Below are 15,308 nucleotides of genomic sequence, written 5' to 3' on the forward strand. Positions count from 1 at the left end.
TACAAAAATGTGTACAGAGAAAAATTTCCTTCCTACCTTTTCTGCCTCCGTTCAGTTCCTATCCTTCCCAGCAAGGAACATTATTAGGAGTTTTTTATTTATCCTTCCAAGGAATTATTACAAATGTGCCAGCCAACACAGATATATAATTCTGTTTCACCTTAATTTTTTACACCAAGGTAGCATGCTATATGCTTTTTCCTACAACTATTCATATGAGTGTAGAATGGGGTATGTACATGTTTATTCATTACAGTGTTGTTTGCAACATCAAAAATTTGGAGATAACGCCAGTGTCCATCAAAAGGGGACTAATTAAGTTATGAATATCTCCACTATGGAGTAATACAGAGTTGCGAAAAAAATAATAATAATGAGGAAGAGCCCTATGTACTTATATGAAAAGATCTGTAGGATGCATTAAGTAAAAAATTTAGCGTATAAATATGTATTTAGTATGTATTCGGGGTAAGAAAGAAGGAGATAAGAATAGATATATTTTCATTTTCTTGCATCTGAATAAAGAACAATCTGGAAGGATTCACTGGAACCTAATAAAGTGTTTACTTACAGATGGTGAAGGAAGTAAAATGATCAGAGACAGGGAAGGGGGTGAAATTTTCCAATATTTATTTTGTTATAGTATTTTAATTTTTGAACCATGCAGAGTGTGTTTTCTCTTTAAAATAAGACATGCAATTAAAATAAATTAATTAAATGCACATCCCCAGCATCTGATAAGCATACCACAAGGAACTTACCCTACAAATATTTCTCACACGTGTTCAAAAATACCTTCAAGGAACTTCACTGTAGCATTATTTCAACAGCAAAAGACTGGAAATGACCTAAATACCTATTAAATGTAGACTGGTTAAGTGAATTAAGTTACATTCAAATAGTGAAACACCATGCAGATATTCCAAAGAATGTGAAATATGTATTGATATGGAAAGGTCTCCAAGATATAAGTAAAAAAAATGCAACATAAACAACATTGTGCCCCCATTTTTGATAAAATAAATTGGATGCATGCACATACTCCCATGTATCCTGTATTTCTATTTAAAAAAAACTTGATGTGCAACGTTATGTGTGTGTGTGTGTGGGGGGGTGTACACACATGGAAAATTTCTGGAAGCAAATACAAAAAAATTGCTAATGGTGGTGACCTCTGGGAAGAGGGTGAGAGTGTGTAATGTAGTAAAGTCATCTATTTTTCATTGTAGTGACTTTTGAACTACATGCCTTTTACTGTGTGCATTTTTTTCGATTAAAAATATTTACAAATAAAAGTATATCCATACAATGAAAATTGCAGCTGTAAAACAAACAACTGAGGAAGATTTTTTATGTAGTTATACAGAACAGTTTCCAAGATACGTTGTTAAACAATATATTTTTAAATTTTAGCTGCTTCAGGGTTTCCCATACTATGTGTTATTTGCTTGACACTGCTACCTGGTGTTCAACCCACACGAATTTTCATTACTTGGGCTATGAACATGTCACATCCCTGTCTTTCAGATCAAGGATGACTATTTTTTGTTCTGGTTTGTCTTCCTCACCTCTAAGATTTGATACCAGTCTTTGGGGTTGAAATCCTAGCTCCTACTGGCTTGTGAACTTAACTGCTGTGGGCCTCAAGATTCCCCATCCGTCAAAAAAATAAAAAAAAAAAGAATACATGACAGGAATGCTGTAAGAATTTGCAATAACTATTTAGCACATAAGGACCCGAGGATAAGCATTTTTCAAAGTGGTGGCTGTTACCATCATTAATATTCCTTGGGATGTGGCCATCGGAAGTGTAGACAGGAGGGACCACACCCTGGTTTTGCACCAGGGGAGGCAAGGCTTTGTGTGTCAAGGCCAAGGCTGTTCCAGAGGAAGCCTAGCATTTGGCCGGTCTTTTTGGCCACTGTAGCCTTGGGCCTGTATCTCAGAGAAGCAGCTACTAATAATAGTTCAGAATTCAATATTCTCTGGGTGCAACTGGGGCTGTGTTTTGCTTATACGGTGCATTTACAGCCCCTCTTAGGGAAGCTTATTCTCATCTTTTAAGCATGAATTGTATCTAGTGGCTCCTCCCCACCCCCACAAGATGCCTCTTGTTGCCTTCTGTTGCCCTGGATCCATTAGTCCTATTTGTGTTTGAGTGTCTGTTTATAACAATGTCTTTCAGAAGAGGAAGTGAGGATGCCCATGTTGTCTTTCTTCACTTTTACAGAGTTAAAAAGAAAAAGAACTGCCTCTCCACTGTCTCTCCCTTTCTTCTCCCAGGGCAGCTCTGGGTCAGTTGGTCTCACTGATTATCTAGTAGGATTTCTGCCTTGATGCATTGACCAGGGTCTTTTATTATTGACTTTGGAGCTCTTTGTAAGGTACTCCAAAAAAGCATTTTAAAATAGTGTCTAGTGGGCAATTTACATTTTAACTGCTCCTTTCACTACCCCTCACAACACCCTCACGTAGTTCGCTTTTCTAGAATTAAATAACCACATCATAGCTTTTGGGCTCCATGTCTCTTTTAGATGTTGAACTTGGCCCTGTTATGGTCTTTATTTATATAGTGGTTCAGTTAGAGTCTCACGCTTGTTCCCATTCCTCATCTTTCTCCTAGTTTGTGTTTTCAGGTTATATGGCATCTTGATAAATTAAGGGCCAGATAGTGCTATCTGGGCTTGTTTTTTTGAGAATCACTCTGAGAACCACTGATGCTGTGATAAGAGATTGTGCTCAAGGAGTCATGTGATCATGAGAATGTGGTGGGTGTGAAAGGAAAGACTGAAGACCACCATTTCCCAAAAGTCCTTTGGTTCTGGGTGAATGTCAAGTGTCTTTTCCCCATTAATTAATCTAGGATTTAAGATCGAAGATATGTCTGTCTCTTGGGTTTTATTTCAGATGTCACAGTACTTTGGAGACCATTACCCTAGAAATACAGACCTGGAGTTCAGGTTCTCTCTTGTCACTTTCCTACCACACTTTTACAAATCCCAGTGGGGGACCTGCCAACTTGCCATTTTCCTTTCTCTTTAGTTTATCTACACTCATCTTCCCTAAGGGTGGGCCCAACCTTATTCTGAAGGTCAAAAGCTCAATGAATGGTGAGAATTTCTTGTGGAAATTTCTAGTAGAAAATAACACTTCACAAGTCCAATACTAATGTTTCCAAAGCTGTACGCCAGCGAGGACCCTGTCTTTCCCCACCACCAACACACAAATACACCTTCCCATATTATGTTCCCAATACCCTGAAGACGATACTGGCAGGGTGTACATTTGGCTTAATCTTATGTGGCCTCAAGTAAGGATGTGTTTTTAATTTTCTTTTATTTAAAAGAGGAATTCTACATTTTTTTTTCCCCTTCTACTTTAAAACTATACCAAGAAGTCACAAGGGGATCAGCAACTTCCTCAAGAAACAGTTTAGGGCTTCCCTGGTGGCACAGTGGTTGAGCGTCCGCCTGCCGATGCAGGGGACGCGGGTTCGTGCCCCGGTCCGGGAAGATCCCACATGCCGCGGAGCGGCTGGGCCCGTGAGCCATGGCCGCTGAGTCTGCGCGTCCGGAGCCTGTGCTCCGCAACGGGAGAGGCCACAACAGTGAGAGGCCCGCGTACCACACACACACAAAAAGAAACTGTTTACATTCAACTCATTCCATGATGTGGCAGCCGCATGGGTATGTAGCAACTGAATTACAGAGGAAGAAATGAGCACAATTTCTTGTGCTCTCCAAGAGAGAGAAACCTAAAGTCAGTAAAGAAAATGGAATTGTGCACTTGGGAGAGATCTTCAACAAGTAGACAAATAGATAGCAGTCAGATATATTTCACTTCTCAAGTTGAGAAGAATCGAAAAATAATACAACCCAGTACTGGCAATGATGAGAAAATATAAGCACTCATATTTCCTCTGGTGAGAGGATAAGTTGGAACAATCTGGAGGCAAAGTTAGTAAATATCAGGAGCCTTAAAATCTGCATGCCTTTTGATTTGGCAATTTCACCTCCAGAAATCTATTCCAGGGAAAAAACAGAGGTAACAGAGAATCTCACTGATTGGAACCTCATTATAGCATTGATTATAAGAGTAAAAAATTAGTAATACCCTAAGGACCAAGTAATAGGGAATTGGTTAAATGGATTATGATACATAAGAATGATGTCATAGATGAAAAGGGGCTTGAAAGATGTTCTTGATATATAAGCAAGAAAAAAACATTAGAAAAACAGTATAAAGAGTGTTAGCTGACAATTACACCCCCCCCGAAAAAAACCCCAAACCAAACTAAACAAAACAAAACAAAAATAAAAAACCACACTAGAAGAACTTGATTAAGAAAAGCTAAGTTTATTCGATTTATTTCAATAAAGAAGAATACAGAGTCTTAGTAGTAGAGCATAAAGGGGAAGCTGCAAGAGGAGGATATTTACAGGGCTTTACGCCAGAGCTGAGTGATTGATTATAAGGTGGGTCTTACCAGGTGGGGAACTGGTGGGGATTGAACGATTTATGACATAACAGCTTTGGATTGATGGACACCGTAAGGTATGGTCTAGAAACAAACATTGTTGAGCAAACTGTTGATCTTGATAAGTAAGGAAGTATTTTCTGGAGCAAATAGCAGGTTATTTGTGCCTAGCCCTGGTATAGTTTGGCACAGAAAGAGGAATATATGTTTTGCTCATAACTGTTTATCATAGAGACAAGAAAGTACTTTGATTTCAGTTGTCAATAATAGCTCTTTTGTTAAAAATTTTGTTCATATTTATATTTCAATCTCACTAGAAAATGCCTAGAAAGATAACTGTGTAAATTAAATGTGGTTATCTCCTGGTGGAGGAGTTACAGGTATTCTTTTAGTTTCTTCTTTTTTGCTAGTTTGTATTTTCTAAATTTTCTCTAATGAACATATATTCAGAAAAAAAGATGCATTCATTTAACTCATATTGAGCCAGATAATTGCAGGACTATAGCATCCATAGTCACTCTCATTTCAAAACTTCTAATCCATTTCTAAGTACACCAAATCGAGGCAGAATTTTGTGGCCAACTTGGGAAACTGGCTAGATCATTACCTAATCACAGCCATGTGATTCAATGTGCATTAGACGGCTTTTCATCTTTTCAGACAGATAAGCTCTGTACAGACTGTATTAGAAAAGGATCCATTCTTCAGATGTATAATGAAAGCATACTTAACAAACACAGACATGCATTTCTGTCCTGGACTCTGTTATCATTCTACTTTCAGAATTATGATACAGCAGGGATCAGGGACTCCAGGGAAGTGAGGAATAAGATCCAAGGTGAACCATAAGTCTCGAATACTGTCTCATGACTCTCCAATCAACCACTGATAAATATTTTTGAGCATCTGATATTTGCTGAGTGCAAGACAGGTGAGGCATGGCACAAAAATTGGATAACCTACGTTCCAGTCCTTAAAGGAGCTTAGTTTTTCAATGGGGAAGGGGCTATGAGGAGTGACTGACACACAGGGAACAATTCCAGGTAGATACAAAATGGCATATAACCAAGCCACAGATGGAACAGGACTTGATTCTATGCTGGTCTCTATTATGACATTTGTATTATGCACCTTGCGTGGTCTAGACTCCAAGTCCTATACAAATTCACTGGTTTGAAGGTTTGGGACATTGAGATATTCTAGTTAAAGACAGGTTAAACTCAAATTTTTAAAAATGTCCTTTCTTTATATTGAAAATCTTTCCAAAACTTGAGTCTGCTTTACTTTCTGCAAAAATAACTGTAGCTCAGTGAACCTAATTGCAGGGTCCACCGTCATTCTCATTGCATCTAGATGTAGATTTCATTCAGTGTAGATGAGAAAGATAGGAGGCTGATGTGGATGTGAACGGACTCCAAAATCGCCTGAAATTTACTTTAAAAGACACACCCCGGGCTTCCCTGGTGGCGCAGTGGTTGGGAATCCGCCTGCCGATGCAGGAGACACGGGTTCGTGCCCTGGTCCGGGAAGATCCCACATGCCGCGGAGCAACTAAGCCCGTGAGCCATGGCCGCTAGGCCTGTGCGTCCGGAGCCTGTGCTCCACAACGGGAGAGGCCACAACAGTGAGAGGCCCGCATACCGGAAAAAAAAAAAAAAAAAAAAAAAAGACACACCCCCAACACACACACACACACACACACACACACACACACACACACACACACACACATATTCCTAGTATCCATGTGTTTTCTGGTGATCATCTCTTTCCATTAAAGACTACAGTGAGACCTTCCAACAGATTGAAGATTCCAATTGGCCAAAATGTCATTCCACTTGAAAAAACCCTTTATTATTCATAAATACTCTTCATCAAGGATTTCATCATCTCATAGGCAAGAGGCCTTAATAACCCCAGGGGGAAACTGAGACTCAGAAAGGGACTTTGTGCCAAGTCACCTAGTAACTAAGTGATGATCTCCTTGTTTTTTATCCTCAGCCTCCTACCTCTCTAGTCTGATACCCCCTGCCTTTCCCCACAAGGCAAAACTTACTGGGGACTCTGGCGATCTTAAGCTACTAGACATACGAGTGAAAAATACACGGCTCACAACACCTTTGAGTATATGAGATGCTCCCATCTCCAAGTCCACCTTTTGGAAGCTTCTCTGGAACAAAGCGCAGTTCTCCTCAATGCCAAGCACAGTGATTACCACTCACCTGCCCCTTGGTTTTGTCATAGCATAGGGAAGGAAACAAGATTCAGAGCAGATGAAGACCCAAGTTCCCAGACCTTGGTCAGCCTGTAGAACAGATCCTCTGCTTGCAAACCATAGAAACACAGAACACCTCCTGGGTGAACAAAACGGATGATCTAACCGGCTATTAACAGCAACAACAAACTTGGCTAATATACCACTTAGGATAAACATCCTCAAACAGTCTAGGATGTATTACAGGACAGGAAGTGCAGAGGTGGAACCAGTCTCAAGATTTGACATTTCAGCAGCTCGGGGTCCCATCAAGGACCCAGGCTCTCTCCACTCTTGTTGCATTTTGCAGTGTATTAATGCCTTTGCCTGAGGCTTGCCCCTCGTGGTCTCCAGAGGGCGTCAGCACTTCCAGACCTCACACCCACGTTCCGTTCCGAGGGAGCGCCGGAGGCAGTGACTTAGGGAGTCACTTTCTGAAAAACAAGGAAGCCTTTCTCAGCAGTTCCTGAACAAACCTCCCCTCACAACACTGGGTGAAACTTGGTCAAGAGTCCACTCTGAAACCAGCCACAGCCAGGAGGACAGGCTCAGACCATTCATGATTCGCCCCTGAACCTGGGGCTGCAACCAGTCTCACCTGAGTCACAGGAGGGTGGGGAGAGAGTGGGCAGGTGGGGAGGAGGAAGGAATGCGGAAGTGGACTCCGACCCCATCAGAGATCGCCAGAGGAAGATAGGTAGGGGTGGTCGGGATGGAGAGATGACCACCAACAGTATCTGCTCTGAGCTGCCGGCTGCCTCTCCCACCAGGACTTATTCCCTGAGTCAAGGGTCTGATCTCTTCCAAGGGGTGAGAAGCTGTTCTGACAGAGCACGGACAGCACAGAGGACTGCCAGAAGCTTTGCACCTTTCAGCAGTGTGAATGCTCACAGAGGTCCTGCTCAGGTGCTACGTTGGCTACAGGTAAATTCTTTCTTTTTAATTTTATTTTAATAAATAAATTAATTTATTTTTTGGCTGCATTAGGTCTTCGTTGCCGTGCGTGGGCTTTCTCTAGTTGCGGCAAGCAGGGGCTACTCTTCATTGCAGTGCGTGGGCTTCTCACTGCGGTGGTTTCTCTTGTTGCGGAGCACGGGCTCTAGGCACGTGGGCTTCAGTAGTTGTGGCTCGCGGGCTCTAGAGCGCAGGCTCAGTAGTTGTGGCGCACGGGCTTAGTTGCTCCGCGGCATGTAGGATCTTCCCGGACCAGGGCTTGAACCCACGTTCCCTGCATTGGCAGGCGGATTCTTAACCACTGCGCCACCAGGGAAGCCCCTACAGGTAAATCCTTACTGAGGATTCTGGGGACCTTAATCCAGTCAGTGAAATGATGCTAAGGGAGGGAATTTCAGGCCAGGAAAGCTGATAGGGCGAGGCCACCGAGGGACAAGAGAGAGCTTTGGGTGCAGATAGACCAGTCTTTTAAGGTGTTCCTTAAATCGCACCCACACTGTCACTGCTGGCTCACCCCCAGGTACAATACACATAGGAAATTGAAATAAGACCCATGAAGGAACATCAGTATATTTTTTTCACCTGGGCCATATACCATGATAGAATTTTTAGCCTTGATAAAATAAAAATCTGTTTTTGGATGTCTGAGTCACGAGCTTTTTGCTTTTCCTTCTGTTCTTCTTCCTCCTTTTTGTTTTTCTTTTCTTTTTTTAATTGAAGTATAGTTGATTTACAATGTCATGTTAGTTTCAGGTGTACAGCACAGTGCTTCAGTTTTATATATATATTTATGTGTGTGTGTGTGTGTATATATATATATATATATATATACACATATATATATATATTCATTCTTTTCCAGATTCTTTTCCCTTGTAGGTTATTACAAAATATTGAGTATAGTTCTCTGTGCTGTACAGTAGGTCCTTGTTGGTTATCTATTTTATATACAGTAGTGTGTGTCTGTTAATTCCATCCTCCTAATTTATCCCTCCCCATCTACCCCTTTGGTAATCATAAATTTGTTTTCTATGGCTCTGGGTCTATTGCTGTTTTGTAAATAAGTTCATTTGTATCTTTTATTTTTCAGATTCCACATAGAAGTGATATCATATGATATTTGTCTTTGTCTAGCTTACTTCACTCAGTACGATAATCTCTCGGTCCATCCATGTTGCTGCAAATGGCATTATTTCATTCCTTTTATTACTTTTTTTTTTTTTTTGGCTGCACCGTGGGGCTTGTGGGATCTTAGTGCCCCAACCGGGGACTGAACCCGGGGCTTCGGCAGTGAAAGCGCCAAATCTTAACCACTGTACCACCAGGGAATTCCCTATTTCATTCTTTTTTATTGCTGTGTAATTTTTATTTGCTTTTGATTTTTAAGAAGAATGAACATATTTTCTTTTATAATGGGAAAATAAAATAATGTTTGGGAAAAAAAGAGGTATTTCGTACACATTTCAAACAGCATAGGAAATCCCCACCTCCAGTAAGAAGTCTGATGATCGCCTTTGTAATATTTGAAAATAAACCAACTTTATTTGAATCAGTCAATATCAATCAAGACTGGAAAACAAATTTATAACTGGTTCAGATTCATGAGGAAGACACTCAGCAATATCTTCATGAAAAGGCATTTTACATTATTAAGGCTTGAAAGCAAGACCTGTTATTTTATCACCATAGTTAAAGGTCTTTAGAAAATCAAGTTACCATCCATCATTGGGGGTGTCTTTATAAAATGATATGTTTGATCTTTTATAAAAGCTAGGCTTCTTTTGCTAAATTAGTTAGCTCTCCAGCTTATAAAATGGGATAGGCAGGTGGTCAGGAAAGGTAGACAAATTCAAACATCAGCTGCATATTTTATATTTTAAATATATGCATAGTCAATATTGCAAAATCTCTAATTATACATACATACCTTAGACAACTGTATCCCTAAAATTGTATTTTGCCCCAAAACAGATTGCTTTTATAGAAACACAGATTAGCCCAAACCCTACAATGAGGCAATTTTTAATTTTATTTTTGGTTGCGGAGGGGAGCATTGGATCCATTTCCTTGAGTAACATTAAGTAAGATTATGCACACTTTGGATCATACCTAATTCCGAAATGAAAGTATCCTGAAACTAAACTGGGAGGAGAATATTGACAAAGGGAGAGGAAGATGCATTCATAGGAGGGCACGTGTTGTTTGGATTAAATGCCAAGAGCAGTGGATAGAAGATAATGGGCTCTGGGTGCTAGAAGGGCCCCAAAGCCAATGATGTGATCACTTCTGTCCTAACATCAGAACGAGGATGCGTCACAGGCACACTCCTTTCTCTAATGCTTTAGGTTCTTTTTAATGTTACAGAAAAAATAAGAAAGTGATCCCTTGTGAATCATCGAGCTTAGTTTTAACCATGAGTTAATGCTTCACCTTTCCAAGGAGGAAGACACCAGCATCTTGATTCCCTCTGCTGTTGAACTGGCTCCTGGTCGGTGGAAATAGGAGCCACAGACGTACCTACTGGATGTCTGCTGTCCCTAGACCAACTTAATTTCAGACAGACTCTCCCTGTTTCCTCCTGATGGAAAACTTACTAGGTAGACCTGCACTTTCCTGACTCTGCCTCCCTCTTAATTATATTTGTCCAGACCTTGCTGATTTCTAAGACTCTTAGATCTTCAGGGTCCATTCTGGGCATGATGCATTTTGCAACAATTCTAAGATGCTTGGTCTTGTCTTGCTGCAGAGTGGCCAGTGGGCACAGGTGTTGTGAGCTTCTGTTATTTCATTCAGTGCTAGAAAATTCAGCCCAGGAAACCTCACTCTTGCCATGGCCCCTTTCTAATGATCTAAAGATCAACCTCCTCAATGGCCCCACCAGCACGAGAAGTGAACGCTGGAGATAGTGCCATTTCCTAGGAAGCTGAAACCGGTTTGAGATCCTGCGGTCCAATAACCCAGTGGAGTGTGGGTTTCACTTTTCAACTCATGAGCTTGGTGCCAGGTAGCTGTATCCTTGTTCAAAACAAGACAGCCATACTCGTGCCTGTGATTCTGAATTGTCAGGTGATGAAGGCGTGCGAGGGAAGGACCTATGCTCTGGACCAATCCAGATTTTACTGACCCAGCTCATCTTTTATGGCCATTAAAATCTTATCCCATATCCTCTTGGGGCCACCTGAGAGGCAGGTAGGACTGAGAAGATGGGTAAATTCAACACAGTCGTTCTGAGTATGATTCTTGTTTCTCCCCCACTATGCTACTCTACCAAAAAAAGCCACAGTGATGTGAAAGTCGAAGGAAAGAGTTAAATCCAGAGTAAAACAGGATCTTAACCCAAATAAATCCCCTTTCAGCGTCACTGAAATGCTTTCTGAGGCATCGATATGCATTGCAGACCAATGACAAAGGTCACCTCCCATCTTAACACTCTGGAGTTCAGGGTCAAACTGCAGACCATCAATACTCCCTGAGTTGGTTCTGGGGACACCTAAGGACCTCTCTACACTGTTGCTGGGAGATGATGTGCTGTGTACGTGACAAGTCATGGCCAAAACCCGGCGAGGCTGAAAGATCTGGAGAAAAATCTCTTTGGAAAAAAATAATTATAAGGCAATATTATTATTATTTAAAAATATTCTGATAAATCTGGTCATAGACATTAAAGCTTTAAATCAATAGTCAGTTGCATCACATGATAATCTCCTGTTGCAATAAAGAGATAGTCCTGGATTGAGTACCAGGAAGTGCCATTCATCTATAACTCCTCTCCCTCTTCTAAGTGGTTACGATGGATCATATAACTGTCCCAACCCCACCCCCGTGCCTTCATATTGTTATTTATGTAAAACTAAGTCAACCACAGAAAGAACATCTAGAATCAACAATGTTGATTTGGTTTGGCTTGTTTGTTTCTAAAGGCTGTGTTTAAAGACTCACCAATTGCTGAATTCTGAATATCAAACCAGAGTCTTGGTGTGCAAAAAACTCCTCTGGGGGAGCTACTCTACTTGGGCCTCCTCCTGTTTCCTCTGTCGCTGGCTGGCTATGCTTCTCAGACGTGCTTTAAGGAGAGCGCCTCTCTGGGTCTCAGGAAAGTAACTGCCTCTTCCATCATCATGCCCGCGCTGTGACGTGGAGGGAAGGATTTCTGGGACAACAGGATTTCACACTACTTAAAAGGCCTTTGGGGTCATTCAAGCTTTCACCTACCAGGAGGCCAGTTTGGGGCTTTTCCCTACGGTCAAAAGGATTGTTTCCTTACCAGTTCTTTTCAAACATCTCCAGGGACAAAATTACCAGGGAGTCTGTGGAAAGGTTCCCTTAGAGGTGAAAATGCATCAATTCTTTCTGCTTTTTTTGTTGTTGTTGTTGTTGTTTTGCGGTACGCGGGCCTCTCACAGTTGTGGCCTCTTCCGTTGCGGAGCACAGGTTCCAGACGCGCAGGCTCAGCGGCCATGGCTCACGGGCCCAGCCGCTCCGCGGCACGTGGGATCCTCCCGGACCGGGGCACGAACCCGCGTCCCCTGCATCGGCAGGCGGGCTCTCAACCACTAGCGCCACCAGGGAAGCCCCCAGGGAAGCCCCCTTCTGCTTTTTGAAAGGTCTCAGGCTTATAGGATGTCTTGCTGAGAAGTGTCGTCTTCCTCCCTGGGCTGGAGGAGACCCTCCTGTTTCTTATCCTTGGCTCTGATCAGTGGGCCCCTTTTATCTCCAGAGATCCCTGGAGGCAGGTAGGTCCGGGGATTGCTTGGGTTAGAATCGGGTGATGTTTCTACAGGAAGGCCCTGTGCCGTCCTGCCCTCACTGACCAGTGAGCCAAGTCCTGGGACTTTCAGGCACTTGGGAGCCTCTCTCTCCACCAACAGTCAACACAGAAGGAAGGGTTAGTTGGAGGTGAGGGTCTGTGGCCGGTGGACTTTCCCCCAGGGTGTTCTCGGGAGGAGGGAGCTGATGACTAGTTCATTTTTCTTCGTTTCCTCTGCACAGGTCCCCGTGCAGGGTGAGCTTTTAAGGAGGTGAAATTCAAGGAGAATGACTACAGAGCGAAATATTAGCTAAAAAACAGTTTCTTCTTTTTCATCTGGCAATGGAGTCAGATGGTAGGAAAATTTACCCAGATGTGTATGTATTTTCTGTTCGAGTTTAAACCACACGGTTTCCCAATCAGAAAGGCCCATGGACTTTATTCCTAAGGCTCCGCGATCAAGCCACCTCCTAAACGTATCTCTCACCCATCAGAGGCTACAGTTGATTCAGAGTGCACCCGGCTTAGCAGACTCACATCCTGGAACAACTTGAAGAGACCAGACAGTCATTTTTGGCCAATTCTTGGATTTTTGTTATAAGGTGGGTAGTTACGCGACATCGCCAGTTCCAGACTTAGTTAGAGCATAAGAGAGAAGATCTATCTAAAAGATTCCCGGGAAACATTGAGCCTCCTAAAGAACTTTTTTGATCCTCACCCATCCCTCCACCTCCCAATCCCATCTGCTTTCTCAGAGGCCAAAATTCACTCGTGGATAAACACAGTCAAACCCAGGCATGCAATCTCCAATGAAACCACTCCCGTAAGCAAGCAAACCCCATGGCTGGTAGACCCCTTGGGCCTTTTGGCATTGACACTGTTCCCCTCCCCTCCCCTTCCTAGTCACCCCAGCTTGGAATTACATGCCAATTTCCCTTCCTGGCAAGGCCTGGACAGATAAAGATGGAGATCAGCATCAAGCCAGGTACTTGATGGCATCAGACTGTGCCTGGCATTGCAGAGAACTGAGACTGTGTCTGAAATAGTTTCTCCAATCTGGCCTTCAGTGCCCGAAGTGACAGGAGTGCCAGAAAGCGGTGAGTGACTGGAGGTGTGTCTGCCGGATGCCCAAATCCACACCTGCTCCATTCTTTCCATTCACTCTCTGTCTCCCCCTAACAAAGCACTGCACCTCTTTCTAATGAGAACTAAGATGGCGTTTGGCCTTGGCCTTGGAGTTTCTGACAAAGAGGTGAGTGGACGAGGACAGGGTGTTGCACGTGTCTAACGCAGCCTAGGAGATATTCTGATATTGGCAAAAAGGGCCAGTGACAATGCCACAGACGGGTTCGTTCTCCCGCACCGACCCCAAATACACTGAACCCAGCCCAGGCCCGAAAGGCTGAGAGCTTGACCGTTTCTCTCATTTCTGCTTGCAGATTCCTGCCTGGTCAGATGCGGGGGGGCGGGTGTCGACCTTCATCAGAGACAGCAGGCTGGGGTTCCGATGATGGCAGCAAGATGCGGCCTGATAAAAACAGAAGTTTCTGGAGGTGACATGGAAAAGGAGTCCGTGAAGCTGGAGTCCTTGGGGAGATGGTGAGTCTTTCTGCAGCAGTGATGGGGCAAGACGGCCAAGTTCAGGATCGGCTGAGGCGCTTGGCCACATCCGCATAGGCCAACTCAATCTCACTGTCGGCCGCGCAGGTGTTGGTGAACTCGTCCCGGGCATAGGCGTTCTTAAGGTACCGCCACAAGCCCGTCATCTCAGCCGGGAAATCGTAGTTGCGGTATTTCTTGGCCACAGTCTACAACAGAGATGGCAGGGTGGAGATGGTGTTAAAGCATGAAACAAACCACCGGGAAGGTGTTAGCGGTGTGACCGAGTGTGTGCACAGCAAGAAGACCCTCCATGCATCCCAAGGGGCCAGCAGCAAGACGCTTGTCATACAAGGTGGCAGTGCTGCCTTTTTAATGCAATTTTGTTTATTTTATATTTTATTTATTTTTATTGTATTGTATTTTCTCAAGTAAATATAATTTGCCCTTTGACTTAGTAATTCTGCTTCCAGGGATTTTTTTTTCCTTAGGAAATACCATGGGTGTACAGGAAGATTTACCTACACACATAGGACAGTAGGACTATTTTGGAATAGCAAAAAATGGTATCCACACAAATGTCCAACAACACATGAATGGGTAAATACGTTATCATACATATCTGGAGAGCCATGAAAAATGATGCTGCAGAGGAAATCCCAGTGACTTGGAAAACACTTCAAGAGAGACCGTTAAGTTTGAAGTGTAGTATAAGGCATTTGGAGAAATATGTAGGATGACTAGAAGTGTATACACCCATCTATTACCTGTGGTTATGTCTGCTTGATAGAATCATAGACAACTTTGTTTTTCTTTTCTCCCTATCCACTTTGTTTTACTAAGCATCCTTATTTACAGAAGAGAATACAAAGCATAAAATGTAAGTTAGGTATAGGAATGTATATATAGGTTCAGGGTATGTGGGAGTGAACAGACAGTGATTTCTGTTCTGTCCTTAGTTTACCACACTCGGGGCTATGGACTTGGGCGTTCTGGGGAAGTGGTGTTTGTGTTGAGAGACACAGTAGCATAGTGGTTAAAAGCGTGGGCTCTGGATCCCAGCTGAATGGATCTGCAATCCTGACCCCACTACTTGACAGCTGTGTGATCTTGGACTAGTTACTTAACTTCTCTGAGCCCCAAATTCTTTTCCTTTAAAATGGAGGTAATAAGACGAGCTACCTTGGAGTAATAAATCAGTTAATACACATAAAATGATTGGGTGGGGGCCTGGCTCATAATAAGTGCTCAAGAAAGATTACCTGTTGTCAGAATTC

At 42.8% G+C, this 15,308-nt stretch overlaps 1 protein-coding gene across 2 annotated transcripts in view; it reads right to left on the reverse strand.

Annotated features, from left to right (window-relative positions):
• Positions 1-6,281: 6,281 nt before the first annotated feature.
• CLIC5 (chloride intracellular channel 5) overlaps positions 6,282-15,308 on the reverse strand; it is a 112,510-nt gene continuing 103,483 nt past the window's right edge. The window contains exon 6 of one of the 2 annotated variants that reach the window (XM_067006336.1): positions 6,282-7,165. In XM_067006336.1, the coding sequence (XP_066862437.1) occupies positions 7,151-7,165 (15 nt within the window). In that variant the 3' untranslated portion in view covers positions 6,282-7,150. Of the gene's footprint in view, positions 7,166-9,696; positions 14,241-15,308 lie in introns of those variants that run through there. The other variant, XM_059077805.2, reaches the window with a different exon arrangement.

The sequence above is a fragment of the Kogia breviceps genome, chromosome 10 (genome assembly GCF_026419965.1).
Source record: "Kogia breviceps isolate mKogBre1 chromosome 10, mKogBre1 haplotype 1, whole genome shotgun sequence".
Lineage (NCBI taxonomy): Eukaryota > Metazoa > Chordata > Mammalia > Artiodactyla > Physeteridae > Kogia > Kogia breviceps.